Source organism: Balaenoptera acutorostrata, chromosome 1, assembly GCF_949987535.1.
Source record: "Balaenoptera acutorostrata chromosome 1, mBalAcu1.1, whole genome shotgun sequence".
Lineage (NCBI taxonomy): Eukaryota > Metazoa > Chordata > Mammalia > Artiodactyla > Balaenopteridae > Balaenoptera > Balaenoptera acutorostrata.
The window spans coordinates 12,441,702-12,467,999 of NC_080064.1; the positions used below are offsets into that span (position 1 = coordinate 12,441,702).

The 26,298-nt window shown below is 49.7% G+C and overlaps 2 protein-coding genes and 1 non-coding gene across 8 annotated transcripts in view; 2 read left to right on the top strand and 1 right to left on the bottom strand.

The window, feature by feature from the left end:
• The window catches only part of SPEN (spen family transcriptional repressor), an 81,562-nt gene extending 60,944 nt beyond the window's left edge, over window positions 1–20,618 (top strand). For all 3 annotated transcript variants that reach the window (XM_057533686.1, XM_057533688.1, XM_007174981.2), the window contains 9 exons: window positions 1,099–1,224; window positions 1,573–1,686; window positions 2,808–2,921; window positions 3,898–3,998; window positions 9,100–17,212; window positions 17,636–18,109; window positions 18,276–18,470; window positions 18,809–18,967; window positions 19,445–20,618. In XM_057533686.1, the coding sequence (XP_057389669.1) occupies window positions 1,099–1,224; window positions 1,573–1,686; window positions 2,808–2,921; window positions 3,898–3,998; window positions 9,100–17,212; window positions 17,636–18,109; window positions 18,276–18,470; window positions 18,809–18,967; window positions 19,445–19,576 (9,528 nt within the window). In that variant the 3' untranslated portion in view covers window positions 19,577–20,618. The remainder of the gene's footprint in view (window positions 1–1,098; window positions 1,225–1,572; window positions 1,687–2,807; window positions 2,922–3,897; window positions 3,999–9,099; window positions 17,213–17,635; window positions 18,110–18,275; window positions 18,471–18,808; window positions 18,968–19,444) is intronic.
• TRNAK-UUU (transfer RNA lysine (anticodon UUU)) lies at window positions 7,271–7,343 on the top strand. Its single transcript has one exon. It is a non-coding gene; the product is annotated as a tRNA-Lys (tRNA).
• A 1,411-nt stretch (window positions 20,619–22,029) lies between the features above and the next one.
• ZBTB17 (zinc finger and BTB domain containing 17) overlaps window positions 22,030–26,298 on the bottom strand; it is a 31,080-nt gene continuing 26,811 nt past the window's right edge. For 3 of the 4 annotated variants that reach the window (XM_057533715.1, XM_057533706.1, XM_057533701.1), the window contains 11 exons: window positions 25,846–25,965; window positions 25,003–25,241; window positions 24,782–24,924; window positions 24,388–24,688; window positions 23,997–24,084; window positions 23,799–23,915; window positions 23,589–23,709; window positions 23,234–23,364; window positions 22,699–22,908; window positions 22,491–22,580; window positions 22,030–22,414 (listed from right to left, as the gene is read on the bottom strand). In XM_057533715.1, coding sequence (XP_057389698.1) covers window positions 22,131–22,414; window positions 22,491–22,580; window positions 22,699–22,908; window positions 23,234–23,364; window positions 23,589–23,709; window positions 23,799–23,915; window positions 23,997–24,084; window positions 24,388–24,688; window positions 24,782–24,924; window positions 25,003–25,241; window positions 25,846–25,965 — 1,844 coding nt within the window. In that variant the 3' untranslated portion in view covers window positions 22,030–22,130. The remainder of the gene's footprint in view (window positions 22,415–22,490; window positions 22,581–22,698; window positions 22,909–23,233; window positions 23,365–23,588; window positions 23,710–23,798; window positions 23,916–23,996; window positions 24,085–24,387; window positions 24,689–24,781; window positions 24,925–25,002; window positions 25,242–25,845; window positions 25,966–26,298) is intronic. The other variant, XM_057533710.1, reaches the window with a different exon arrangement.

Consider the following 26,298-nt stretch of genomic DNA (forward strand, 5'->3'; position numbering starts at 1 on the left):
TGCTATAGCCGGAAGCACCTATTTAGTGAGTCTACCCACCAGTATTCCTTTGAAACATTTCTCTTAAGTAGAGCTATCCTGGCTTATTACATTCTACATAATGATGAAAACAGCTTCTGTTTACCATTACTTAGAAAAATTTTGAGTGTAAATTATTGCTTTTTTTTTTTTAAAGACCCATCAAACAGCTCTTTAAATGCATTACTCATTTTGCTCTGTTTTGGGTTTTGATTATTGGCTTGTGACCCTTAAGGAGGCTTAGATAATCACAATACATGATCTGCACTATATGGCCCAGCTCATTATTGTTTAAGTACAAGTTTTGCCATCCAAGTGTCTGGTTTCTCTGGACCATTTTCCTGTGTAAGCCAGGTTTTTTCACTACCTCCTTTTAGTAGGCAGGACCGGAGTGTCAGATGTGACTACAGGTTTTGAGCATTCCAAAGAGCTGGGGGTATTCCTTTATAGAGTGTTTCTTTAATCCAGGGATGGTGTTCTAATGCATCTTCACGGAGTAGTTCAGGTATTTATATAATCCATTCATTCTGGTTATGAGAGATTATTACCACATTTATCATCGCCAGGTTTGATTCAGTTAGATATACTGATAGAATGAGTCTTCTAATTTAGGATTGCATATTATAAATCGCTTTTTGAAAACTTGATTTCTTTATCATTCTTACTCTTCCCAGATACTATGTTTTAAATGGCTTATCCCTAATAAGGATTTTAGATACTGCAGAAGGGAATTATTTCTTAGCTTTTCATTAAATAGGCTGCCTTTTTTTCTTATCATAAATTTCTCTTAACACAGGTGTTGTGGATTTAAAATTTTGAGTTTTGAGTTGCACTGCAGTTGCTCTTCTGCAAAGAGCTTCACGTGAGAAGGATTTCATGTTTTGTGACTACAAATGCTGTGTTGAGTAGTTTTTTAGGCTGTTAATTTACAGTTGAATTAAGATGTATAATTGTAACTAAGAAAATGATTTTGGGGAATATGACTTTTGAGAAATACGTAGCTCATATGGACTTGGTTTATTCTGATTTATTTTTTTATTGGCATATCACTAAGTGGTATCCATCCATTGGCTTTTTCAGGATATTGATATTAAGAAAGTAAATGGAGTTCCTCAGTATGCGTTCTTGCAATACTGTGATATTGCCAGCGTTTGTAAGGCTATTAAGAAGATGGATGGGGAGTACCTTGGAAATAATCGTCTCAAGGTAAAGGAATTTACATAAGTTATTGTGCTGTTAATAGTTGCTGCGTTTTTTTAAGATTTGGAGTTTTTTGTTCATATGTCTGATTATTTAAAATTGTAGTAGTACAGTTAGATAACCATAAAGGTGATAAACTTCTTTGCATCCTTATCCTGTTATACTGTAATCTGAGTTAATCCTTGCTTAGCCAGGCAGGATAATTTTTGTGTCAGTTTCTGTTTGATTTTAACCTGATGGTTCCCACTTGAGGTGTTGGTTTGATAAGATTCCTACAGAAGACAAGTTTTCTCAGAATTTTGTTGTTGAATAATTGGTGACTTAACTAATAGAAATTTTGCCTTTTGTATTCAGCTGGGTTTTGGAAAGAGCATGCCTACAAACTGTGTGTGGTTAGATGGGCTTTCTTCAAACGTATCGGATCAATATTTAACACGACATTTCTGCCGATATGGGCCTGTGGTGAAGGTAGGTGGGAGGTTTGGTTGTGTGGTTTAAAGTTACTTCTGACTCCCTTTTTTTGGTATTCTGTCCTTTCAGTCCCAGTTTCTAGTACTGACTTTTTCTTTTCTTTAGCAACTCATACATTAAAATTCTCTTTTCCAAAATTGGGTTTAGAAGAGCATTTGCATCTATTAGCTTATGATATGAGTATTTTGAGAAACTATCTAGAACCCGCCAAAATGATTAATTTTGGAACTAATCTGCATAATACTGTTAAATAGAATGTTTCTTAGGGATTTCTGTAACTTTATCTCACATTAAAATTAGACAGTCTAATTATATAATTACATTCACACTAATATGTAATTAGACTTGATTTTTTTAAAAACCATGATGACTTTAAAGGGACACAACAACAGAATACTCATCTAACCAATGTTTGTTATGTAACACATTCACAAACATAACAGGAAAAGGGTCTCTGGACCCCATTCCATTATGTGAAGGTAAAGATTTTAACTTCTTGAAAGTAGATTTACACTGTGGTAGGTATGTTGCATAACTTTGACATTTCTTTAAATGTAGCTTTTGTTGTTTGGAGAAGCACATCTTAAAGACTATCAGTATAAATAAAAAATCTAGAAGCTTTAAGACAGTAGTGCTGCTTATGACCAAAATTCATTGCAACTTACTATTTTTTTCTTATTTTTCCTTTGCTATAGTGTAGTTTTTTCCTTTTTTTCTTTTTTTTGCTGAAGTACAGTGGATGTACAATATGAAATTTATGTTGATTCAGTACTCTTTACTTTCTTCCCCCTTTTTCAGGGGTGTTGTGTTTTTGAGCCAAAATGAGTCAGTCAACATAAAATAAAGAAATACAGTAAAATAAAGTAAATACAGAAAAACAAAGTAAAGGCATAATATACCTCAAGCCACAATTTCCATGGTTCTAAATGGTCCCTATGACATTTTGTTGTGTTTTCAGTATAACATGCATCATCGGAAAAGCCTGAAATTTTTTCTAGAATAAAAAAATATATATATTTTTTCTTAGCAGTGTCTTTGTGATTTAGGATTTTGTTGGGACTGACACTAAGTCTAGTGGATGAGCCTCTTGTTTTTTTTTGTTGTCGTTTTTTTTACAGGTGGTGTTTGACCGCTTAAAAGGCATGGCCCTGGTTCTCTACAATGAAATTGAATATGCACAAGCAGCTGTAAAAGAGACCAAGGGGAGGAAAATCGGTGGGAATAAAATTAAGGTGTGCAGAATAACTTCAAACAGAAGCAAAACAAAATCGTGTTCAGATCCCAACCTCTTAATAATTGGCATTTTGTTGGTTTACCGGACATGCAGTATATATGGCCTCAGTTTCTAAGGGCGATATTACATTTTTTATATTTGGCTAGCTACTTAAGGGCACAGTGTCTTTTAAACCATTAGCCATAGAACCTTCCCTAAAAATTCTCTCATTCAAGGACGTGTGCTTCTCTACGCCCCAGGTACCTGCTGCTCACTTGTGTGGTCTTAGTGCAGGCTGGCCCACAGTCACCTGTGGGTATCTGCACACCCAGGACCTCCAAGTATCAGTCCAGCTTCTTGAATGATCCTGTCTTCATCTTCTTTCCTCCTCTCCTAAAGAGTGGGTAACCACTGAAAGCACGATATTTGTCTGGTGTTTTTGTTTAGAAACTTATGTTTATGATAGTTTGAAGGAATTTATACGCTTAATAACTATGACAGTTAGATTGAAATCAGTTTTTTTGAAATAAGATATTGATAGATGGTGGGTATCATGCTTTAGTGACTCTGAGGCCTGGCTGTGAGTAAAGTTCAAATGTTCTTCCATATTTTATTTTATGTTCTAACTGTGGTTCCAGCAAATTATACACAATAGATTACTGGATTTAGTTGGTCTGATTATTTAATTGACAACCTAGAATCATGATAGGTATGTTTCAGTTTTCCATATTGCTTTTTCCACTCCTCAGGATTGGGTTCTAGAACTTCAAATTGTAATTCTTTATCAAGATTTGTGTAGAATTTGAGAGAGATTTCAGGTTAACAAAATACAGTTTTAGTTATGAGGACTGTTTCACTTAAATGAGATAAGTTACTTTTTCTTGAAATTTATCCAGAAGGCTATGTTGGGAAGAATTTTTCAAATTTGGTAACACTTTCCATCATTAAAATCTGAAACTTGCATTAAGCACGCAGTATTTTTTTTTTTTTTTAAGGTGGATTTTGCAAATCGGGAAAGTCAGCTGGCATTTTATCACTGTATGGAAAAATCTGGTCAAGATATCAGAGACTTTTATGAAATGTTAGCAGAAAGAAGGTATGTATTTTAAACCTATCAGCATAGCTTGAATTTTAAAATTTCTAATACATAAAATTTAGATGGGATTAAATTCTGTTTTTTACCCCTTATTGCTACTCTCATTCCCCCCAAACTTATCCCTTTTATCCCCACATACAGAAAGAAACACATAAAAAACACATAAAGGGACTTCCCTGGTGGTCCAGTGGGTAAGAATCCGCCTTCCAACGCAGGGGACACCGGTTCGATCCCTGGTCTGGGAACTAAGATCCCACATGCCGTGGGACAGCTAAGCCTGCGTGCCGCAACTACTGAGCCTGCATCCTCTGGAGCCCGCGTGCCACAATGAAAGATCCCGCATGCCGCAACTAAGACCTGATGCAGCTGAATAAATAAATATTTTAAAAAAACAAAACAAAAACAAACACACATAAAAACTGATTTTTATGGATCCAGCTCATGGGAGTTGGGGTATTTTCTCCCTGAGAATACTCATTAAAAGAGTTACTGTTTTCCAGATTATAACTATGTACAAATCATTTTGCCTTACAGTTTTAAATTAAATATAATATGTTGAAATGCATTGCAAACTTTTTTTTTTTTAATTTATTTTTGGCTTTGTTGGGTCTTCATTGCTGCGCGGGCTTTCTCTAGTTGCGGCGAGTAGGGGCTACTCTTCGTTGCGGTGCACAGGCGTCTCATTGCGGTGGCTTCTCTTGTTGCAGAGCACGGGCTCTAGGCGCATGGGCTTCAGTAGTTGTGGCACGTGGGCTCAGTAGTTGTGGCTCGTGGGCTCTAGAGCGCAGGCTCAGTAGTTGTGGCACACAGGCTTAGTTGCTCCGCGGCATGTGGGATCTTCCCGGACCAGGGCTCGAACTCGTGTCCCCTGCATTGGCAGGCGGATTCTTAACCACTGCGCCACCAGGGAAGCCCCGCGTTGTAAACTATTAAATGCCCTGTGAATTTAGTAGTGACAACATCCAGGTTGTCACCATGCATGAGCTCATGGAATTAATTTAAAAAAACAAAAACAAACTTTCAAAAGACTGTCAAGAGCTTTGTTTTAAATTCAGATCTCTTAAATTTGTGAATCAGTAAGCCAAAGCTGATATAAATTGGTAAGTTTAGCTGTGTAAAAAGTAAACCTTGGGAATTTCTTGGTGGTCCAGTGGTTAGGACTGGGTGATTTCACTGCCGTGGGCCTGGGTTCAATCCCTGGTCAGGGAACTAAGATCCTGCAAGCCATGAGGCGCGACCAAAAAAAAAGAAAAGAAGAGTAAACCTTACTTCTCCTTGTTAATGTTTTCAGTCATGGGACTGTAGTATTTTTTTCTGCAGCTTGTGGGAACGTTTCACAATCGTTTAAGATCTCACAGTCTGAATCAGGCTGTCTCCGTTAGCTTAAAAATTGCCCCAGAACTGATGATTGATTCTTTTTTAGACTAAATATATTAAAACTCCTAACAGTGTCACCAGGTTCTTCCGTAGCTGATCACGTTTGAAAATGGAAACTATCATCCATATGAAGAACCTGTTTGTCCAAACATGCCTCTGATTAAGTCTCCTGGAATGTTACTATTAGTTCTCCACCCCTGTAGATGTGTGTTAGACAAAAGACCGTTTGACAAATGCCTTTAGACACTCAAGTTCAAGTATAAAAGGGCTTTATGACAAGGATGAGGCAAATCCTGATCGTGCTACCAGAAACCTGTTGAATGCATTCCCTTTTTACTGCCTCTTCTTGCCACTTCATTTTTGTTTAAATCATAGAAGGTATATATTTCTTTTTCATTTCCTCATGGAGTATAGTGTAATGGTCATTGAATACTTGAGAGGTTTTTTAATGAAAAATGTCCCCTACAGCCAAATTTCCAAAAGGTTGAACTTCTAAGGTTTCGATGGTTTTTCACTAGTGGATTGGAATCCACATTCTAAATTTCTCTCTCTCTCTCTCTGTATGTGTTTGTGTGTGTGTGTGTGTGTGAGACAGAGAGAATGAACATATGTAAGAGGACATATGTGTCTGTAGGGAGGGTTCTCCATCTTGGCGGCCCTCATCCCCCACCCCAGCAGTCTGAAGTCATTGTTAATACTTAAAGTGCTTATAGGAATTCTTACCTATAAGTGAGTGAAAAGTGTGTTGATGGTCTAGTGGCACTTAAGACATAAAAATTCCATTAAAATTCTCTGTGTGCACATTAAATGTTTTTCAAAGAACGGTATCTTGTGAGGGTTGGATAATATTGTGTGGGTGTTAATTTTTGTATATTATCACTTAAATTCACTCACTTTACTGATGATCTGGCTCTGGCTTTGTTCTTTGGTTCTTACCTGCGGTTATTTATCTCTGTTGAATGGAGTTTATCTCCTACTAAAGTGGGAAGCAGGAGGGTGTGGGACTTCACTGTGACCCAGTTTTGCCCCATTTGGTTTCAGATGTCAGTGCTTCTGGAATGCATTCCTTGCAGTAGAACTTGAGAATCTTTGCCCTTTCCATAGAGTGGAAGGAAGTCATCCCACTGAATAGTTGATGAATAAGTGGGGGAAAAAAAAAGCTTTACCCCTAATGACAGTTCAGCTCAGGAATGCAAATGATGACCCATTTACATAGGGCCCTGCAGTTTAAAAGTAATATTTCTTTTATTCCCTTAAATACAGTGTCAGGGAAATAGGGCCGTGGCTCTTGTCATATATTACTTATGGTGGGAACTGAAGATCAGATGACTTTGCTGATACGGTCACAGGCTAGTAAGTGGTTGGGCTGGGGGTAAACCCAGGGCTCCTACCTGCTAATGCATTGAGCCTTACAGTTTACCAAAGTGATTCTCAAGACATTTATAGGGTCACATTATGCTTTAGATGAATTTCCCACCTACTTACGGTAGTTTGGATATTGTGCAGTCATGGGAACAGAGTTCTCTGAAAACCTGACATTTCAAAGTTCCTCAGGGTCCTGCCAGAGCCTTTGGTATATAGTACCAGTGTGCAGTTGTATTGTCTCTTGCATAAGTTGAGTTCCTTGGTGGCAGGAATGCTCATTTCTTTTGGTACAGCCCAGAAAAATATGTACAAAATCATCATCTATTAAACTGAACAGTGCAGCACTAATGTTTACACGTATACCTTTTGACTTCTGTAACTTTTTTTTTCTTTCATATTTTGGATACAGTTTTAGTTTGCTTATTTTAGAAAATATCTGGAAACCATTTTTAAACGTACTTTTAATGCAGGCAGCAAACAAGTGGCCATTCTAGGTGTCTTAACCACTTTATATTAGAAAGTTAGGGAATTCCCTGGCGGTCCAGTGGTTAGGACTCGGCACTTTTATTGCCAGGGGCCCAGGTTCAACCCCTGGTCAGGGAAGTAAGATCCCACAAGCAATGCTGTGGCGAAAGGAGAAAAGAAAGCTTGTGGTGTGTTCACCTTTACATAGGAAAGTGACGCTTCCTTGGAGTTTGTATTTATGATGGTAATGAGTTAAATTAGCCTAATTTCATTCCTAGTAACATCTGTTTGCAAGATGGCTGGCCAGTACTGAGGCAAAGAATCTGATTCCTGTGGAACTGTAGAAGGATCATCTTGAATCCAATTAAGTCAGATATCATAGATATGTCATAAACTATTCTCTTTGAAATGAGAAAGCTCAGTATAAATGCATATAATAATGTGTTATTGATGCTTCCAGTGTTTGAATGGTAAGTCTAGATGCTTCATTTGCTATTGAAAATGGGTTAGAACATTGTCCAATAGCAACTTTGACATATTTTTCTAAGGTTCATTTTTTCAACAAATGAGTACCTGCTGTGAGCCAAGAAGACAAAAGCTTATGCCTTCAGAGGTGTAAGTTCTAGGTTCGTTATGTTTCATTGAGCCGTCATTGACAGTACTATGTAGACTGAGTAAGCCATACCTGCTTGAAAGACAAAAATGGAAAGTGAACAAGAGTAAAGGAATTGGCCTCTCTTACAGGTGAATTTCATTTTATACACCATACATGTTCTTGCATGTAAATTTAATCCTATTTTGAATGCACTGGGACGTGTCACTGTGGGAGAAAATCTGAGGTGAATTCTTTTACAATTAAGGAATTATCTCACACAGTTTGTAATCACCTAATTTGTTAGTTGGCAGGTTGGGGAAAAGTAACATTTACTGAAGGCCAAGTATGTGCCTTGTATTACGTTAGGAAAGTTTTTACAAATGTTATCTTATTTAATCTTCTTAAGAGCTTTGTGAAGAAGAGTTATCATTTTGTAAGTGAGGAGACTGAGCCCAGGGAGACTGGCCCCCAGTGTGTGGGGGGATTTTTTCTGTTTTGTTTTTTTAATATTTATTTGGCTGCGCCGGGTCTTAGTTGCGGCACATGGGATCTAGTTCCCTGACCAGGGATTGAACCCGGGCCCCCTGTATTGTGAGCGTGGACTCTTAGCCACTCGACCACCAGGGAAGTCCCCAGTGTGTTTTTTTAAATTGTGAATTGAGGTAGAGGTGTTACCGATATACAGGTTGCATAGGTGGGAAGATTTTAGTTAAATTGTTATCTGTCTTTTCAAACAGTACATTTGTTTCCCAAGTTGTGGTAAGAATATCTTTCAGCAGGAAAGTAATTATGAAAAACTTAGAAATGTGGGATGTGATACTGTTTAATACTAGTGCTCATCATAAGTCACAACAACTGATACCAAAAGAATAAAAAGGGGCTGAAGCACTGCTGTCCAAGTCCAATAGAAATGTAAATGCAAGCTGTATATGTGGTTTTACATTTTCTAGTAAAACTAAAGGTAAAATTAATTTTATTTAACCCAATATGTCTGAAATACTGTTTCAACATATACTCAATCTGAATAAATTATTGAAGTGTTTTTTTTTGTTTTTTTTTTGAAACTAAGTCTACCAAATCCAGTCTATATTTTACACTCACACCTCAACTGAGACTAGCCAAATTTCACGTTCTCAGTAGCCACATGTGGCTTGTGGTTATGGTATTGGACAGTGCAGTTCTAATGATTAAAAAATGGAAAAGATTTTTGGAAGCAGGACTTTGTAATCTCATATGTATGATTAATGTGTAAGTGACGAGGAAACAGAAAACTAATACATTCTTTTTTGTCTCTGGCAGAGAAGAACGAAGGGGATCGTATGACTATAGCCAAGATCGTACATATTATGAGAATGTTCGTACTCCAGGCACATACGCTGAGGATTCCAGACGGGACTATCCAGCTCGAGGGAGAGAATTTTATTCAGAATGGGAAACTTACCAAGGAGACTACTATGAATCACGATATTACGATGATCCCCGGGAATATAGGGATTACAGAAATGATCCTTATGAACAAGATATTCGGGAATACAGTTACAGGCAAAGGGAACGAGAAAGAGAACGTGAAAGGTTTGAGTCTGAGCGGGACAGAGACCACGAGAGGAGGCCGATTGAACGCAGTCAGAGTCCGGTTCACTTGCGACGCCCGCAGAGTCCCGGAGCGTCACCCTCACAGTCCGAGAGGCTGCCCAGTGACTCCGAGAGGAGGATTTACAGCCGGTCCTCAGACCGGAGTGGAAGCTGTAGCTCACTTTCCCCTCCAAGATACGAAAAACTTGACAAACCTCGTTTGGAACGCTATACAAAAAATGAAAAGACAGATAAAGAACGAACTTTTGATCCTGAGAGAGTGGAAAGAGAGAGACGTTTAATAAGGAAGGAAAAGGTGGAGAAGGACAAAACTGACAAGCAGAAACGGAAAGGAAAAGTTCATTCCCCTAGTTCTCAGTCTTCAGAAACAGACCAAGAAAATGAGAGAGAACAAAGCCCTGAAAAATCAAGGAGTTCTAATAAACTGAGCAGAGAGAAAGCTGACAAAGAAGGAGTAGCAAAAAACCGCTTGGAACTCATGCCTTGCGTGGTTTTGACTCGAGTGAAAGAAAAAGAGGGGAAGGTTATTGACCACACTCCTTTGGAAAAGCTGAAAGCCAAGCTTGATAATGACACTGTCAAGTCTTCTGCCTTAGATCAGAAACTTCAGGTCTCTCAGACAGAGCCTGCAAAATCTGAGTTGTCTAAACTAGAATCTGTTAGAATGAAAGCGCCAAAGGAAAGGGGGCTTTCAAGCCACATAGAAGTGGTAGATAAGGAAGGCAGGCCTAAACCCAGGAAGCACCTAAAACCAGAGCAAACTGTTGATGGGGTAAGTGCTGTGGATCTGGAGAAGCTGGAAGCGAGGAAAAGGCGTTTTGCAGATTCCAATTTGAAAGCAGAAAGGCAAAAATCAGATGTTAAGAAAAGTAGCCCAGAGATGGAAGATGCTCGGGTGCTTTTAAAGAAACAGCCTGACATATCATCTAGAGATGTCATTCTACTGAGGGAAGGAGAGTCTGAAAAAAAGACGGTGAGGAAAGAAATTCTTAAAAGAGAATCTAAAAAAATCAAACTAGACAGACTTAATGCTGTTCCCAGCCCCAAAGACTGTCAGGAGCTTGCCAGTATTTCTGTTGGGCCTGTATCAAGGCCCAACTCAGATCTGCAAGCAAGGCTGAGAGAACCAGTAGGTGAATCTGTGGAAAATCAAGAAATCCAGTCAAAAAAACCCACTCCTTCAAAACCACCACTCAAACAGCTGGAGCTATTAGATGATCAAGGACCAGAGAGAGAAGATAATAGGAAAAACTATTGCAGTCTTCGTGATGAACCACTTGAATGTAAATCAGGCCAAGATAAACCACATTCAGTAAATACTGAAGAAAAAATTGGCATTGATATTGATCACACGCAGAGTTACCGAAAACAAATGGAGCAGAGTCGTAGAAAACAGCAGATGGAGATGGAAATAGCCAAGTCCGAAAAGTTTGGCAGTCCTAAAAAAGATGTGGATGAATATGAAAGACGTAGTCTTGTTCACGAGGTCGGCAAACCCCCTCAGGATGTCACTGACGACTCTCCTCCCAGCAAAAAGAAAAGGATGGACCATGTTGATTTTGACATCTGCACCAAGAGAGAACGGAACTACAGAAGTTCACGCCAAATCAGTGAAGATTCTGAAAGGACTGGTGGTTCCCCCAGTATCCGACATGGTTCCTTCCATGAGGAAGATGACCCTGTTGGTTCCCCTAGGGTAATGTCAATAAAAGGGTCTCCTAAAGTAGATGAAAAAGGTCTCCCCTATTCTAATATAACAGTCAGAGAAGAGTCCTTAAAATTTAATCCTTATGATTCTAGCAGGAGAGAACAGATGGCAGACATGGCCAAAATAAAGCTGTCTGTCTTGAATCCTGAAGATGAACTAAGTCGGTGGGACTCTCAAATGAAACAAGATGCCAGCAGATTTGATGTGAGTTTCCCAAACAGCATAATTAAGAGAGACAGCCTTCGAAAGAGGTCTGTACGTGACTTGGAACCTGGTGAGGTGCCTTCTGATTCTGATGAAGATGGTGAACACAAATCTCACTCACCCAGAGCCTCTGCATTATTTGAAAGTTCTCGGTTGTCTTTTTTATTGAGGGACAGAGAAGACAAACTACGTGAGAGAGATGAAAGACTCTCCAGTTCTTTAGAAAGGAACAAATTTTATTCTTTTGCATTGGATAAGACAATCACACCAGACACTAAGGCTTTGCTTGAAAGAGCTAAATCCCTGTCTTCATCTCGAGAAGAAAATTGGTCTTTTCTTGATTGGGACTCCCGATTTGCTAATTTTCGAAACAACAAAGATAAAGAAAAGGTTGACTCTGCTCCAAGACCTATTCCATCCTGGTACATGAAAAAGAAGAAAATTCGGACTGATTCAGAAGGAAAAATGGATGATAAGAAAGATGACCATAAAGAAGAAGAACAGGAAAGGCAAGAATTATTTGCTTCTCGTTTTTTACACAGCTCAATCTTTGAACAAGATTCCAAGCGATTGCAGCATCTAGAGAGAAAAGATGAAGAATCTGACTTCGTTTCTGGCAGGTTATATGGGAGGCAGACATCTGATGGAGTGAATAGCACAACTGATTTGATTCAAGAGCCAGTAGTTCTTTTCCACAGCAGATTTATGGAACTCACACGAATGCAACAGAAAGAAAAAGAAAAAGACCAAAAACCCAAAGAGGTCGAGAAACAGGAGGATACAGAGGATCACCCCAAGACCCCAGAATCTGCTTCTGAAAATAAAGAGTCAGAACTGAAAACTCCACCTTCGATTGGGCCTCCTTGTGTCACAGTTGTAGCTCCAGAGTCTGCAGCATCATCACTGGAGAAGACAGCTGGTGAAAAAGCAGGAGAGGTGCCTTTGGTGACAGAAGAGAAGACCACTGAGCCAGCCTCTGTCTCAGAAGAAGCAAAACCTGTATCTGATCTGACTCCCATCGCTGTGGAACAACCTGAACAAGTAGACTTGCCCCCAGGAGTGGACACCAGGAAAGACGTTGCTGAGACTCCTTTAGTTGTTGAAGAAAGTTCATCAGTCGATCAGCTGCCTTATTTGGATGCCAAGCCTCCAACTCCTGGGGCCTCATTTTCCCAGGTAGAGATCAGTGTAGATCCAGAGCCTGCCAGTACCCAGACACTTTCAAAACCGACTCAGAAGCCTGAGGAAGCCGATGAGCCAAAAGTGGAGAAGCCAGACTCAGCTGCTAATGTGGAACCTAATGCAAGTCAAAAAGCTGAAGATGTTCACGAGGTCCCGCCTCCAGCTACTGAAGGTGTAGAGGTTGATCCTCCAGTTGCTGCAAAAGATAAAAAGCCAAACAAAAGTAAACGTTCCAAGACCCCCATTCAGGCAGCTGCAGCAAGTATCGTGGAGAAGCCTGTCACAAGGAAGAGTGAGAGGATAGACCGGGAAAAGCTCAAGCGGTCCAGTTCTCCTCGGGGAGAAGCACAGAAGCTTTTAGAATTGAAGATGGAGGCAGAGAAGATTACAAGGGCTGCCTCTAAAAACTCATCTGCGGACCCTGAACACCCTGAGCCAAGCTTGCCCCTCAGCCGAACCAGGCGCCGGAATGTAAGGAGTGTCTACGCAACCATGGGTGACCATGAGAGCCGCTCTCCAGTCAAGGAGCCCGTTGAGCAACCACGAGTGACCAGGAAGAGACTGGAGCGGGAGCTTCAGGAGGCCGCAGTGGTTCCTACAACCCCTAGGAGGGGGAGGCCTCCAAAAACACGCCGTCGAGCTGACGAAGATGATGAGACCGAGGCAAAGGAGCCAGTGGAGACAGTCAGACCAGCTGAGGGATGGAGATCCCCACGATCCCAAAAAGTAGCTGCTGGTGTCCAGCAAGGGAAAAAGGGGAAAAATGAACCAAAAGTTGATGCTGAACGTCCTGAGGCCACCACTGAGGTGAGTCCCCAATTAAACGTGAAAGAAAACAGCACAAAATCCAAGGCTGATAAAGAAGAAGCAGGAAGTGAACAAAAACGTGATAGAAAAGAAATTAGCACAGACAGAAATCTACCCGAAACCCCCCCAGTTGAAGTGGTGGAGAAAAAAACAGCCCCTGAGAAAAACTCCAAGTCCAAGAGAGGAAGATCTCGAAACTCTAGGTCAGCGGTGGACAAATCTGCAAATCTGAGAAATGTGGAAGCCGCTGTAAGTCCCAGCGTGGCTGCAGGCCCTGCGGCACTGCCAGCGGAGGAGGCGGCTGCGGTCGTGGCAGTCTCCCCTGAGAAGAGCGAGAGTCCCCAAGAGGAGGGTAGTTTATCGTTGCGTTTGAACAGTGAGCCAGCTGATCTGGACAAGGAACCAGAGAAGGAAGATGGGTCTGCCTCTAAGCCATCCCCAGAAGCAAATCAGTTAGCCAAGCAGATGGAGCTGGAGCAGGCCGTGGAGAACATCGAGAAGCTCGCGGAAACCTCCACCCCCACGGCTTTCAAGGCGGCAGCTGCAGATACCCCAGAGGGCCTCTCCACAGAGGACCGGGACAAGCCCGCACACCAAGCCAGTGAAACAGAGCTGGCTGCGGCCATCGGTTCCATCATCAATGACATTTCTGGGGAGCCAGAAAACTTCCCAGCACCTCCACCTTACCCTGCAGAGTCTCAGACAGATCTGCAGTCTCCTGAGGAAGGAATGGAGCCTGAGACCGATGAGGCTGTGTCTGGCATCTTGGAGACTGAGGCTGCTACAGAATCTTCTAGGCCACCAGGCAGTGCACCTGACCCCTCAGCAGGCCCAGCAGATACCAAGGAAGCCAGAGAGAACAGCAGCGAAACCTCCCACCCAGTGCCGGAAGTCAAAGGATCAAAAGAAGCAGAAGTTACTCTTGCTCGGAAAGACAAAGGGCGCCAGAAGACCACTCGATCACGCCGCAAACGGAATACAAACAAGAAAACTGGGGGCGCTACAGAGACCCATGTCTCTGAACCTGACCAAGTTCAAAGCAAGAGCCCTGCTACGAGTGAGGGGGCCACGGTACAGCCCCCAGAAACTCCACAGGAAGAAAAGCAGAGTGACAAGCCCCAGTCCACTCCCCCTGAGTCATGTGCTTCTGACCCAAGCAAGACTACATCCCAGGGAAATTTGTCCCAAGAAAGCAGTGTTGAAGAAAAGACTCCAACCAAAGCATCTGCGCTCCCAGACCTTCCCCCGGCCTCGCAGCCAGCCCCCGCGGATGACGAGCCTCGAGCCAGATTCAAGGTGCATTCCATCATTGAAAGTGACCCGGTGACCCCGCCCAGTGACTCAAGCTTGCCCACCCCCCCAATTCCTTCTGTAACGATAGCAAAGCTCCCACCCCCTGTCGCTGCTGGGGGGATCCCACACCAGAGTCCCCCGACGAAGGTGACAGAGTGGATCACGAGGCAGGAGGAGCCACGGGCGCAATCCACCCCATCTCCGGCCCTTCCCCCAGACACGAAGGCCTCTGACATAGACACCAGCTCCAGTACGCTGAGGAAGATCCTCATGGACCCTAAATACGTATCTGCCACGGGCGTCACTTCCACGAGTGTCACAACTGCCATTGCAGAGCCTGTCAGTGCTGCCCCTTGCCTGCATGAGGCACTGCCCCCTCCAGTGGAATCTAAAAAGCCTCTTTTAGAAGAAAAAGCAGCAGCTCCAGTAACTAACACCTCCGACACACAGGCCTCAGAGGTTCCAGTGGCCACTGACAAAGAAAAGGTGACTCCAGTCATTGCTCCAAAAATTACTTCTGTTATTAGCCGGATGCCTGTCAGCATTGACTTGGAGAATTCGCAAAAGATAACTCTGGCAAAACCAGCTCCCCAGACCCTGACTGGCCTGGTGAGCGCCCTGACCGGCCTGGTGAATGTCTCCTTGGTTCCAGTGAATGCGCTGGCCGGCCCAGTGAATGCCCTGAAAGGCCCTGTGAAGGGCTCAGTGGCCACGCTGAAAGGCTTGGTGAACACTCCCGCTGGCCCCGTGAACGTCCTAAAGGGGCCAGTGAATGTTCTGACGGGGCCCGTGAATGTTCTTACGGCTCCAGTGAACGCCGCCACAGGCACAGTGAACACTGCCACGGGTGCGGTGACAGTTTCCGCGGGTGCGGTGACTGCTGCATCTGGGGTTGTGACTGCCACGACAACAGGTGCAGTGACTGTGGCAGGTGCGGTGATTGCACCATCCGCAAAGTGCCGACAGAGATCCGGCACTAATGACAACAGTCGGTTCCACCCAGGGTCTATGTCTGTGATTGACGACCGTCCGGCAGACACGGGCTCTGGCGCTGGGCTGCGTGTGAACACTTCAGAAGGGGTTGTGCTGCTGAGCTATTCGGGGCAGAAGACTGAAGGCCCACAGCGGATCAGTGCCAAGATTAGCCAGATCCCCCCAGCAAGTGCGATGGACATTGAGTTTCAACAGTCGGTGTCCAAGTCCCAGGTCAAACCCGATTCTGTCGCGCCATCTCAGCCTCCGCCCAAAGGCCCTCAAGCTCCTTCAGGCTATGCAAACGTGGCCACCCATTCTACTCTGGTACTAACTGCCCAGACATATAACGCATCTCCTGTGATTTCATCGGTTAAGGCCGACCGTCCGTCCTTGGAGAAGCCTGAGCCCATTCACCTCTCTGTGTCCACACCGGTCACCCAGGGTGGCACAGTAAAGGTCCTCACCCAGGGCATAAACACACCCCCGGTGCTGGTTCACAACCAGCTGGTCCTCACCCCAAGCATAGTCACCACTAACAAAAAGCTTGCTGACCCCGTCACCCTCAAAATAGAGACCAAGGTCCTTCAGCCAGCAAACCTGGGGTCCACTCTTACACCCCACCACCCTCCTTCTCTGCCCAGCAAACTGCCTGCAGAAGTGAACCACGTCACCTCGGGGCCCAGCACCCCGACAGATCGGACTGTCTCCCATTTGGCAGCCACCAAGCCCGATGTGCATTCCCCTCGACCTAGCGGGCCGGCTCCGTCCCCGTTCCCGAGGGCATGCCACCCCAGCAGCACCACGTCCGCCGCGCTCTCCACTAATGCCACGGTCATGCTGGCTGCGGGCATCCCTGTGCCGCAGTTCATCTCTAGCATCCACCCAGAGCAGTCCGTCATCATGCCACCCCACAGCATCACCCAGACCGTGTCGCTCAGCCACCTGTCACAGGGCGAGGTGAGGATGAACACGCCCACGTTGCCCAGCATCACCTACAGCATCCGGCCAGAGACACTTCACTCTCCTCGGGCCCCCCTGCAGCCCCAGCAAATAGAGGTCCGGGCCCCGCAGCGTGCGGGCACCCCGCAGCCAGCCGCAGCTGGTGTGCCCGCCCTGGCCTCCCAGCACGCTCCAGAGGAAGAAGTGCATTATCACCTCCCCGTTGCTCGAGCCGCAGCCCCTGTGCAGTCGGAGGTGCTGGTCATGCAGTCTGAGTACCGACTACACCCGTACACCGTGCCCCGGGATGTGAGGATCATGGTGCATCCTCACGTGACGGCCGTCAGCGAGCAGCCCCGGGCAGCGGACGGGGTGGTGAAAGTGCCACCGGCCAGCAAGGCCCCTCAGCAGCCAGGGAAAGAAGCCGCCAAGATGGCAGATGCCAAAGCCGCCCCTGCCCCCACCCCCGCCCCCCACGGTGAGGCCCGCATCCTCACAGTCACCCCCAGCAACCAGCTGCAGGGGCTGCCTCTGACCCCGCCCGTGGTGGTGACCCACGGGGTGCAGATCGTGCACTCCAGCGGGGAGCTCTTTCAGGAGTACAGGTACGGGGACGTCCGCACCTACCACGGCCCAGCTCAGCTCGCGCACACGCAGTTTCCTGCTGCTGCCTCCATTGGCCTGCCTTCCCGGACCAAGGCTCCTGCTCAGGTGAGAGCGCCAGAAATCTGCCTTCTGGTCCGAATAGTGGTGGAGGTGCCAGTAAGGTCCCTAAAATATGTTGTCCTTTTTGTGGATGTAAAGAGGCACTTCCTAAATTTCAGGATGGAGGAGTGAATCACAGCACGGAGAGCCCAGGGACATGGAGGGAGCTCATTGTGGGAGCGGGTGGCGTGGCGGCTCTTGCCTGCGGGGGGTGAGGAGGTAGGGAATGGGTGACCTTTTACTGGAACCCTCAATCCTGAACGCCCGAGAGCATGGCCGTCTGGTTAAAGCCCCTTCCGGGGGCCTGGCCTACGGGAGATGCCCTGCAGCTGACCTGCCCAGGGGCTCACGGCTGCTTGGTTGGGGCAGGATGTTGTTGGTGCGTAACAGCCTCTGACTCTGTTCCTTTCTCTTCCCGCCCAACTCCAGGGCCTCCCTCCTGAAGGCGAGCCCTCGCAGCCTCTGCAGCCTGCGCAGTCCGCACAGCCGGCCCAGGCCACGCAGCCCTCCCAGCTCAGCCAGCCAGGCCAGCCACCAAGCAGCAAGATGCCTCCAGTCTCCCAGGAGGCAAAGGGCACCCAGACAGGAGTAGAGCAGCCGCGCCTCCCAAATGTACCTGGAAACAGGCCGGCTGAGCCTCATGCCCAGGTCCACAGGGCGCAGGCGGAAACAAGCCAGACCTCGTATCCCTCCCCTGTGTCTGTCTCGATGAAGCCTGACCTCCCGGCCCCTCTTCCTGCTCAGGCTGCCCCAAAGCAGCCGTTGTTTGTCCCTACACCCTCAGGCCCCAGCCCCCCTCCAGGACTGGCTCTGCCGCATACTGAAGCCCAGCCCGCCCCCAAACAAGATTCCTCTCCACATTTGACTTCCCAGAGACCTGTGGATATGGTCCAGCTTCTGAAGGTAAGCCTGGGCAGGGCCTTCCCTACCACCCTCCGAGCTTTGTGCTATTGTCAGTGTCCCGAGAGCCCCACTTGACTTAGATCAGCAAGCTGCTGCCTGGGGCCATGGCCAGCACAGCTGTGTTCTCCAGCCGTGAGCTCACTTCTGTTTGTTTCCCTGTGAGCAGAAGTACCCCATCGTGTGGCAGGGCCTACTGGCCCTCAAGAACGACACAGCTGCTGTGCAGCTCCACTTCGTCTCTGGCAACAATGTCCTGGCCCATCGGTCCCTGCCGCTCTCTGAAGGAGGGCCCCCCCTGAGGATCGCCCAGAGGATGCGGCTGGAGGCCTCACAGCTGGAGGGGGTTGCCCGAAGGATGACGGTAAGACTCAGGGCCCAGGTGAGCAAGTGCCCCGCCCACAGCAAGGGAAGGCACGGGTGGCCCCCACTGCCTGTCTCCGTGGCTTGTCACGGCTTGCAATAATGGCTTTCTTGGAGTGGATGATGAAGGGCATGTTCTGTCTCCACTAGGAGTGTAAGGTGCCTCTAGATCCAGAGATGAGGCTTTTTTTCATTCAGCAAATATATGGATGGCCCTCAGGGTCATCGTAGAGGTGGGGATTTAGGAGCCGAATCACCTGGGTTGGACAGGCCTCTTCTTGGGCTGTTTTGTGAGGTGCCCCCCCCTCCCACGATCACTGACAGCTTCCTCTTCCCCAGGTGGAGACAGATTACTGTCTGCTGCTGGCTCTGCCCTGTGGCCGTGACCAAGAGGACGTCGTGAGCCAGACCGAGTCCCTCAAGGCTGCCTTCATCACGTATCTGCAGGCCAAGCAGGCGGCAGGCATCATCAACGTTCCCAACCCTGGCTCCAATCAGGTCAGCCCAGTGTCCCGCTTCAGTGCACACATACGTGGGGCTGGTCTCGGCTGGTCAGGCGGTCTGACTGATCTGGTGGCATGGGCTGCCCATGCCAGCTAGAGTAGTCAGGACAGTTTCCCAGAGGAGCTGGACAAAGGGGCATTCTGGATAGAGGAAACCAGCGGAGTGCATGGGCCGGACTACTGCTGCCCATCCTGGAGACAGTCAATGGACGGCTGAGGCAGCAGAGGGTTTTCTTTAGCTTAATGATAGAGAAGAAGTTCTCAGGGGTTAGTTTCATGTTAGTTTTCTGATACCTAGTTTTCTTCTGGTGGACAGAGTCTTGGAGACCTTAGCTGGTTGGGAAATTGACTCAGCCTGGCTCTCTGTTGGGCCTTTGCGCCCCCAGTTGGAAGTGTTTTAGGGAAGAGTGGTAGCGGGGTGGGTGATGTGAAGACAGGAGGTCCCATTTTTCTCTCTTGTCCCTTTCTCCAGCCCGCCTATGTGCTGCAGATCTTCCCGCCCTGCGAGTTCTCTGAGAGTCACCTGTCCCGTCTGGCCCCCGACCTCCTGGCCAGCATCTCCAACATTTCTCCCCACCTCATGATCGTCATTGCCTCTGTGTGAGCCACTGAATGGTCACCACTCGGCATATCTTCCTGAGGCTCTGCAGCAAAAAATAAAACACAGGACAGCCCAGCCAAGGGGAGGAAGAAGCTGCCAAGGGGGACAGACTCCACTGCCAGACGGCCAGCCTCGCTCTCCTACCCGCCCGCCCGCCCGGCTCAGTCAGACAGACCCCCCTGGGCAGTGGTGCTGCTACTCGTATGTTTACATGACATTTAGCCCAAGGACAGACCACCAACCAATGGACTTGCAGACACCTTGAGGCTGGGTTTCTCTCTCCTCTTTTTGGAGAAAAGGAACAGGGCAGTGGAATTTTTTTGTTTTTGTTTTTAAGAAACAAAACAGAACTGCCTTTGCACTAAATTAGTGACTTGGACTTTTGCACAGTGAAGACAGGCTGTGACACTCTGGATGTCTTGGTGTACGTGAACACACATCGCAGACTCTCACGCAGGACTTCAAACTTCTGCTGAAACCTTGGGGTCAAGGAACATTTCATTGGGCTGTGTTGTCCCCACCCGTCCCTTCCCCTTGCTCATTTGGATGTCACCTCTCTTTAATTCTCCTGCGCCACCGTCTTTGATTCACCCAGGATGTACAGTTTACAATCAGAAAAGAGCAAACGGAAGGATTTTCTCTCTTGGTGGAATATGCAGAACTTGGGATGTGTGTATATATAAATATATAATATATATAAATATATATAATACTGACTTAAAAATCAAATTCCCCAACATACATTTTTTTTAATCTGTGCCAAAAATGTGTTTTCAGAGAAAATCTTATTTTCATACTCAGACTTTGTATTGTCACTCATTTGTATAAGTGCGCTTCGTTACAGCACGGGCCCTGCTCCCGCAACTTGGAAGTGTCACACACACAAAAAGACTGTACAAAAGACTGGCTTCCCTTCTTCCTGTGACCTTGACCTCTCCCCCAAAACTTCCTAACACTTATTAATTTATGAAAACTGTTTTTCTCAGCGCAATTTTGTTTTGTGTGTCCATTGGATTACAAACTTTATTAAAAAATACAGAACATGTCAAGTGTGGATGTGATTGTCACTTGGATGGGAGGACCAGGGGTCCTTGGCTTAACGGGAACAGCTAGCCTTCGTCCCACTTTTGCTTTCAACCCCCCACCAAGTCTGTATATGGAACCTATTATTTCCTTTCTGCCACTGATCCTCCCCAAGGATCATTTTATCTTGTACAAAAGAAGATTTTCATCACAGACTGAACTTGAACTGTTTGTTTTTCAGTGCTGTGGTGTTTATCTGACACTTCAAGGTCCCAGTTGGCTCCTGCGTAATGTCGAAGGCACTTCAAATTTGATTGATTAAAGAATAAAGCCACCTCCCACTCAAACTCAGAAACATCTTAAGGAAGCTTTGGGGTCTTGCCTCTTCTCCCTTCCCCCTCCGGGCATGGTGCAGGCTGGCCCTGCAGCAGCTGCCTCCCAGTAGGCGGATGGCACTGGTGGGCCAAGCTTCCCCAGCAGCTGGACCCACCACAAGCTGGGGAGTTGGGTGTGGGAGACGGGAACACAAGGACCACAAAGTTGCTGGTCTCACTTGTAGTTCCCCGGGGCTCTTCCAAATAGAGCTATGCTTTCGGTGCGAGATGGTACCATCTCTGGGTGAGGAATTAACAGCTGCTGGGGACAAGCTGTATGGAAAAGCGGCAGAGAAGGCATCTCATGCCTCCCTGCTGACAGAGGTAAGAATGAGCTGCTTGACCGTCTGCACTGCTGCTCCTAGTTTAAGCAGTGCTGCCATCTCCCACCTCCCCATCACAGCTCCTGGCCGCTCATTCCTGTCCCTCCAGGCTCTCAGCCTTGCAGAGATGCCACTGATTCAGGGCAAGTAAATGTTCTCAAAAGATGACACTGGCTTGGCCCTGATCTTGCGGCCAGGGTTACCGTGAAGCGAGTGTGGAGCTCTCCCTCTTCTCTAGGCCCAACAGAAGCAGGCCTGCGGCCTGTTGGGTCTGGTGCTCTGCCTACCTTGCTGCTCTGGCTGAATGGGCCCCCGAGCTGGGCTCTGTACGGGTGGCCTGGATCCTGGTAAGCAGTTGTGGCCAAGCCCTGTGGGCCCAGTTCCCAACACAAGGGCGCAGGGTCACAGCCGTGGCTGCACAGCGGAGAGAGGTGGAGAGGGGAGGTCCGATCCTCACGCCGAGCCGAGGAGAAGCCTCCAAAGAGGAGGCCAGATGGGGGTCGTGGAGCCGCAGTTTCTCTGGCCTGAGTGTGCTGCCCACACCCCAACTCGGGCAAAGCAACCAGCTTGCTTCTAGACGGGTCCCGGGGCTCCAGTCCCATTCTGCAAAGGGACAGCCTGGCTTTCCCCACAAGCAAGTCTCTGCCGACTGGTCGCTGGGTGGAGCAACCCTTCCCCGGCATCAGCCACAGCTGCCAGCTCCCCGCCCCAGCCCCACAGGGAGCTATAGGCAGCGTTAGAAAATAATCAGATTTATTCTCTCTAGGGAATGGGCTCACCCCTCTCAGTTCTAGGGTGCCGTCCAACCTTAAATAAACAGGAGGAGGAGGTGCCTGCTCACTCAGCAGATGGTGGACATTCAGGGGCTGTGGGAGGTGTCTCTGCCAGGGCCGGCTGCCCATCAGCCCCATCCCGAGGGCGGAAGACCAGCTCCCCAGCCTGCAGCACCTGCCCGGCCGGCCATGTGCTGCCTGGCCCGTACTGCTGGTAGAAGTCCGCATCCGTCTGGAACATGACCAGTGCCTGGGCCGTGTGGATCCGCACGTGCTGGGCCAGGCTGTTGGCATCCAGGAACTTATCTCCACAGGAGTCACAGGCGTAGAGGATGTGAGTGTTGGGATCTGTGGGAGTGGGGCTGCAGTTAGGACAGGGAGGGCCCCTGGGTCCGGCAGCATTCCCCCAGGCGGCCCCTCTCACCTTCTTCCTGCACTTGCTTCACAGCTTTGCTGATCTCGGCTTTAAGTACTTCTGTCTCATCAGCGGTCACCGCCGCCCCCACTGGCACCACTGTGGGGGCATTGGCAGGGCCTGAGACCAGACTCACCTGCCCCTTTGCTGCCACCCCAGAGGCAACCCCTGCTGTGACCACCCCCTGCTGCCCTGGGAGCTAAGTGATGGTCCGCACCTGTGAGCTGAGTGACGGCCGTTGCCGCCAGTGCCTCAGTGGCCAGCGTGACCATGTCATCGACGGTGACCACGCTGACCTCACCGCCCTCCTCTGGCTCCAGGATTTTGATGCCTGCCTTGCCCTGGTGTACAGTCTTCACATGGGAACGAAGGTTGTCCACCCGGTTGAAGCCGCGACCACACTTGTCACACAGGTAAGGCTTCTCTCCTGGGGGGGGAGGCAAGGTTCTCTCCTGCCATTGGGGGGGGGGTGCAGGGGGGGAGGACCTCAGTGGCCTCCAGCTTCCCCCGCAGCCCTGTCTTTTCCAGTAGGAAGAGCTCTGGGGCGGCCACCTGAGGCACAGGGAAGCTTCCAGTGGCCCCCGCACCTTCCAGAAGCTCTGAGAAAATGGGGCCCTCCTTGGAGTTAAACTGCTTTCAAGGCCGCCTTCAGCAAGTGCCGGCACCGAAGGCTGGAGTCCGGGGCACCTCCCACCCCACCATGTGCCCCAGAGTCAGGGCTTGGGACAGAGAGGCGGGTGGCACGCACTCACCAGTGTGGATGATGATATGCTTGGACAGGTCCCCCACGTTCACGAAGGCCTTGCTGCACACGCTGCACTTGTGAGGGCGGATGTTGTCATGGTGGCGGATGTGATTGGCCAACTGGCTGGATTGGACGAATCTGCAGGGCCAGAAGGAAAGGCTTGCACAGAACCGCCCAGGCCTGGGCCGGGGTGCTGGGCTGGGGCCTCCCACCTCAGGGTCTAGACCCGAGAGGACCCCGGGACCTGCGCTGGAGCAGTCTGCCCGGCTACCAACCGAGCCCTGGGCTTGTTCTCTGACCCCCTCCACCCGCCGAGTGCCGGAACCCCACAGGGCGCTGGCTGGGGGCCGGAAGGGCAGGACCTCTTTCCGCAGCGCTCGCAGACGTAGGGCTTCTCCCCAGTGTGCTGGCGCACGTGGGCGATGAGGGAGCTGGCCTGGGTGAAGGCTTTGCCGCACATCACACACTGGCATGGCTTCTCACCTGGGGATGGAGGCAGGGGACGGGAAGGTGTCGGCGCCTGCTCTCCTCCCTTGTGCCCGCACCCGGGCGCCGCCGGGCCGCTCACCCACCCGTGTGGATGCGGACGTGCCGCTGGAGGGCGCCGGGGTCAGCGAACTGCCTCTGGCAGTGGACGCACACGTAGGGCTTCTCACCGCTGTGAATCCGAAGGTGCCGCTTCAGGTTCCCTGTGGCGAGACCGAGGGTGGGCCTGGCACGGGTGCCCGGGGCCGGGGGCGGGGCCGGGGGCGGGGCCAGCCGGGCCCTACCTGAGGTGGTGAACTGCTTCCCACACTCCCGGCACTTGAGGGGCCCGTCGGCGATGTGGATCTTCAGGTGGGCCTTCAGGTTCCCCACCTGCGCCCAGGCAGGGGGTCAGACGGCAGGGAACCACCGATCCTCGGTCCTCCCGGGGGCCTGTGCGGGGCTCCCCCTTTCCTCAAGGCCGGGGGAAATGGGAAAACCACCCCCCTCAGTTCTTCCTGGCCCGCGCCCGTCCCCCCAGCCTGCCTTCCCAGTTTGCTCGGCAGAGCAGTCAAGAGCTCCACCCGGCAGGGTCATTTTCTGCTCAGCCAACACCACCTACTTCCCCGCTAGGCCCCCCGGGCCCCCGAGACGGAAGCCGCCGGAGCACAGGGGCCCGGGGCCGGCTCCCCCCACCTGGTTGAACTTCTTGTCGCAGTGAGGGCACTTGTGCTCCTTGTCGGTGTCATGCGTCTCCAGGTGGCGCATCTTGGACGTGGGGTCGGAGAAGGAGCGGCCGCAGTAGTCGCACTGGTAGGGCTTCTCGCCGCTGTGCACCAGCTGGTGCCGCTTGAGGTTGCCGGACGTGGTGAAGAGCTTGCCGCAGTCCTCGCAGCGGTAGCGGGCCTCGCCCGAGTGCCGCTTCTTGTGCAGGTTCAGCAGGCTGATGAGCCGGTAGCTCTTGCCACACTCCTCGCAGCCGTATGGCTTCAGCGGGCTGGCGGCGGAACGCGGGGACAGGAGGCTCGCGGGGCTCGCGGGGCTCGCGGGGCCGGGGCGGGCGGGCATGGGGGGCGGCTGCAGGGCCTACCTGTGGGTCTTCTCGTGGGCCTTGCAGGCTGCCGGGTCAGAGAAGGCCTTGCTGCACTCCCGGCACGAGAAGGGCTTCTCGCCCGTGTGGATGCGGATGTGCCGCTTGAAGTTGCCCGTGTGCGTGAACTCCTTCCCACAGTCCTGCGGGCGCAGGGGGCTGGGTGTCAGGGGCGGCGCCGGCGGGGGGCCAGGGCGGGGCCGCCACCGCCCGCGGCGCACCTCGCACTTATGGATGACGGAGCCGTAGGCCTTGGACTCCGTGCGGTCGCCGTAGGTGCCCGAGCGCAGGCCCCGCGCCTCCGCGCCGAGCTCCTGGCCCGAGTCCGTGCTGGCCGACTCCTCGCTCTCCTCGGGGGCCTCGCCCTTCTCCAGCGGCGGCCCCTCTTCCTTGACCACCGCGGGCACGGCGCCCTCCTCCTCTCGTTCTTCTCCCTTCCTGGCTGGCTCCACCTCCATTTCTGCCACCAGAAGGGCAAGTACTGAGGAAACCGACCTGGCAACTGGCCAAGTGAGGCCTGGGCACGGCTCATCTCTGCACACACCCTCTCTCTGCGTGGGCGCCTCGCAGGGGCAGGGCAATGCCTGGGAGCTGCAGATAAATGGTCCCCAGCACCGCCAGGGCAAGCCCAGGGGAGACCAATGACCGGGACAGCTGCCGCTTGGAGGACGCAGATGGGCCTCAGTCCAACGGGGGCCCCGTATTTGGCGACACAGGTGGGAAGGGTGCTGTCAGCCAGCAAGCACTGGGGGCGGAGGCTGGGGTGGGTGCCATGGGCGGCCAAGTTCCGCCACGGTGCTCAGCCCAGGGAAAAACAGCAGGGCCAGTACTACAACAAGGACACTTCTGTGCTAAAGGGAAGCATGGCCAGGGTGTACAACCAAGAAACTGATGTCAAAATTCAAGAATGAGGAAAGATGTCGGCCCAAAAGCTGATGTGAGTGACTCACAGTGAGATCAGCTAAGGGAGGAAGAGAGGGCCCCTGGCAGGGGGTGGGGGGGGGGGTGACGTGTGAGTGGGGGATGCCTGTGTGAGGGCGGGCGCCCCGGCTGGCGGCGGGTACCTTGCTCTGAGCTCTCTGACAAGGCAGCCTCGGCCTCAGCAGCAGCCATGCCACTTGTGGGGTCCGGCTTGAGCTCCACAGGCTCCCGGGGGGCATCGGCCTTCTCCGTCTGCTCTGCACCTGGGGTAGAGGTGTGGGGGCATCCGGGGCTGGACTGGCACCCTCTGTCCAGGGGCCGGTCGGCTCTCCTGGACCAGACCCCTGGAAGCGGCTATGGCCCCGGGGGTGGGGGGAGCACATCCAAGCTCGGGCTGCTTGAGCCTCTGCTCTGGCTTTAACAGATGCCCCAGAAAAAATAACCGGTGGTTTTGGGTAACCTGAGCTCAAGGGATGCAGTTGCCTGTGCCTCCCTCCCTCCCTCCCCCAGGAGCCTCCTGAGAAAGCTGCTCACTGCGCTGGGGCCCACGCTGCCGGCAGGTGACGGACAGTCAGCCAGGTCCTCAGCAGCACAAC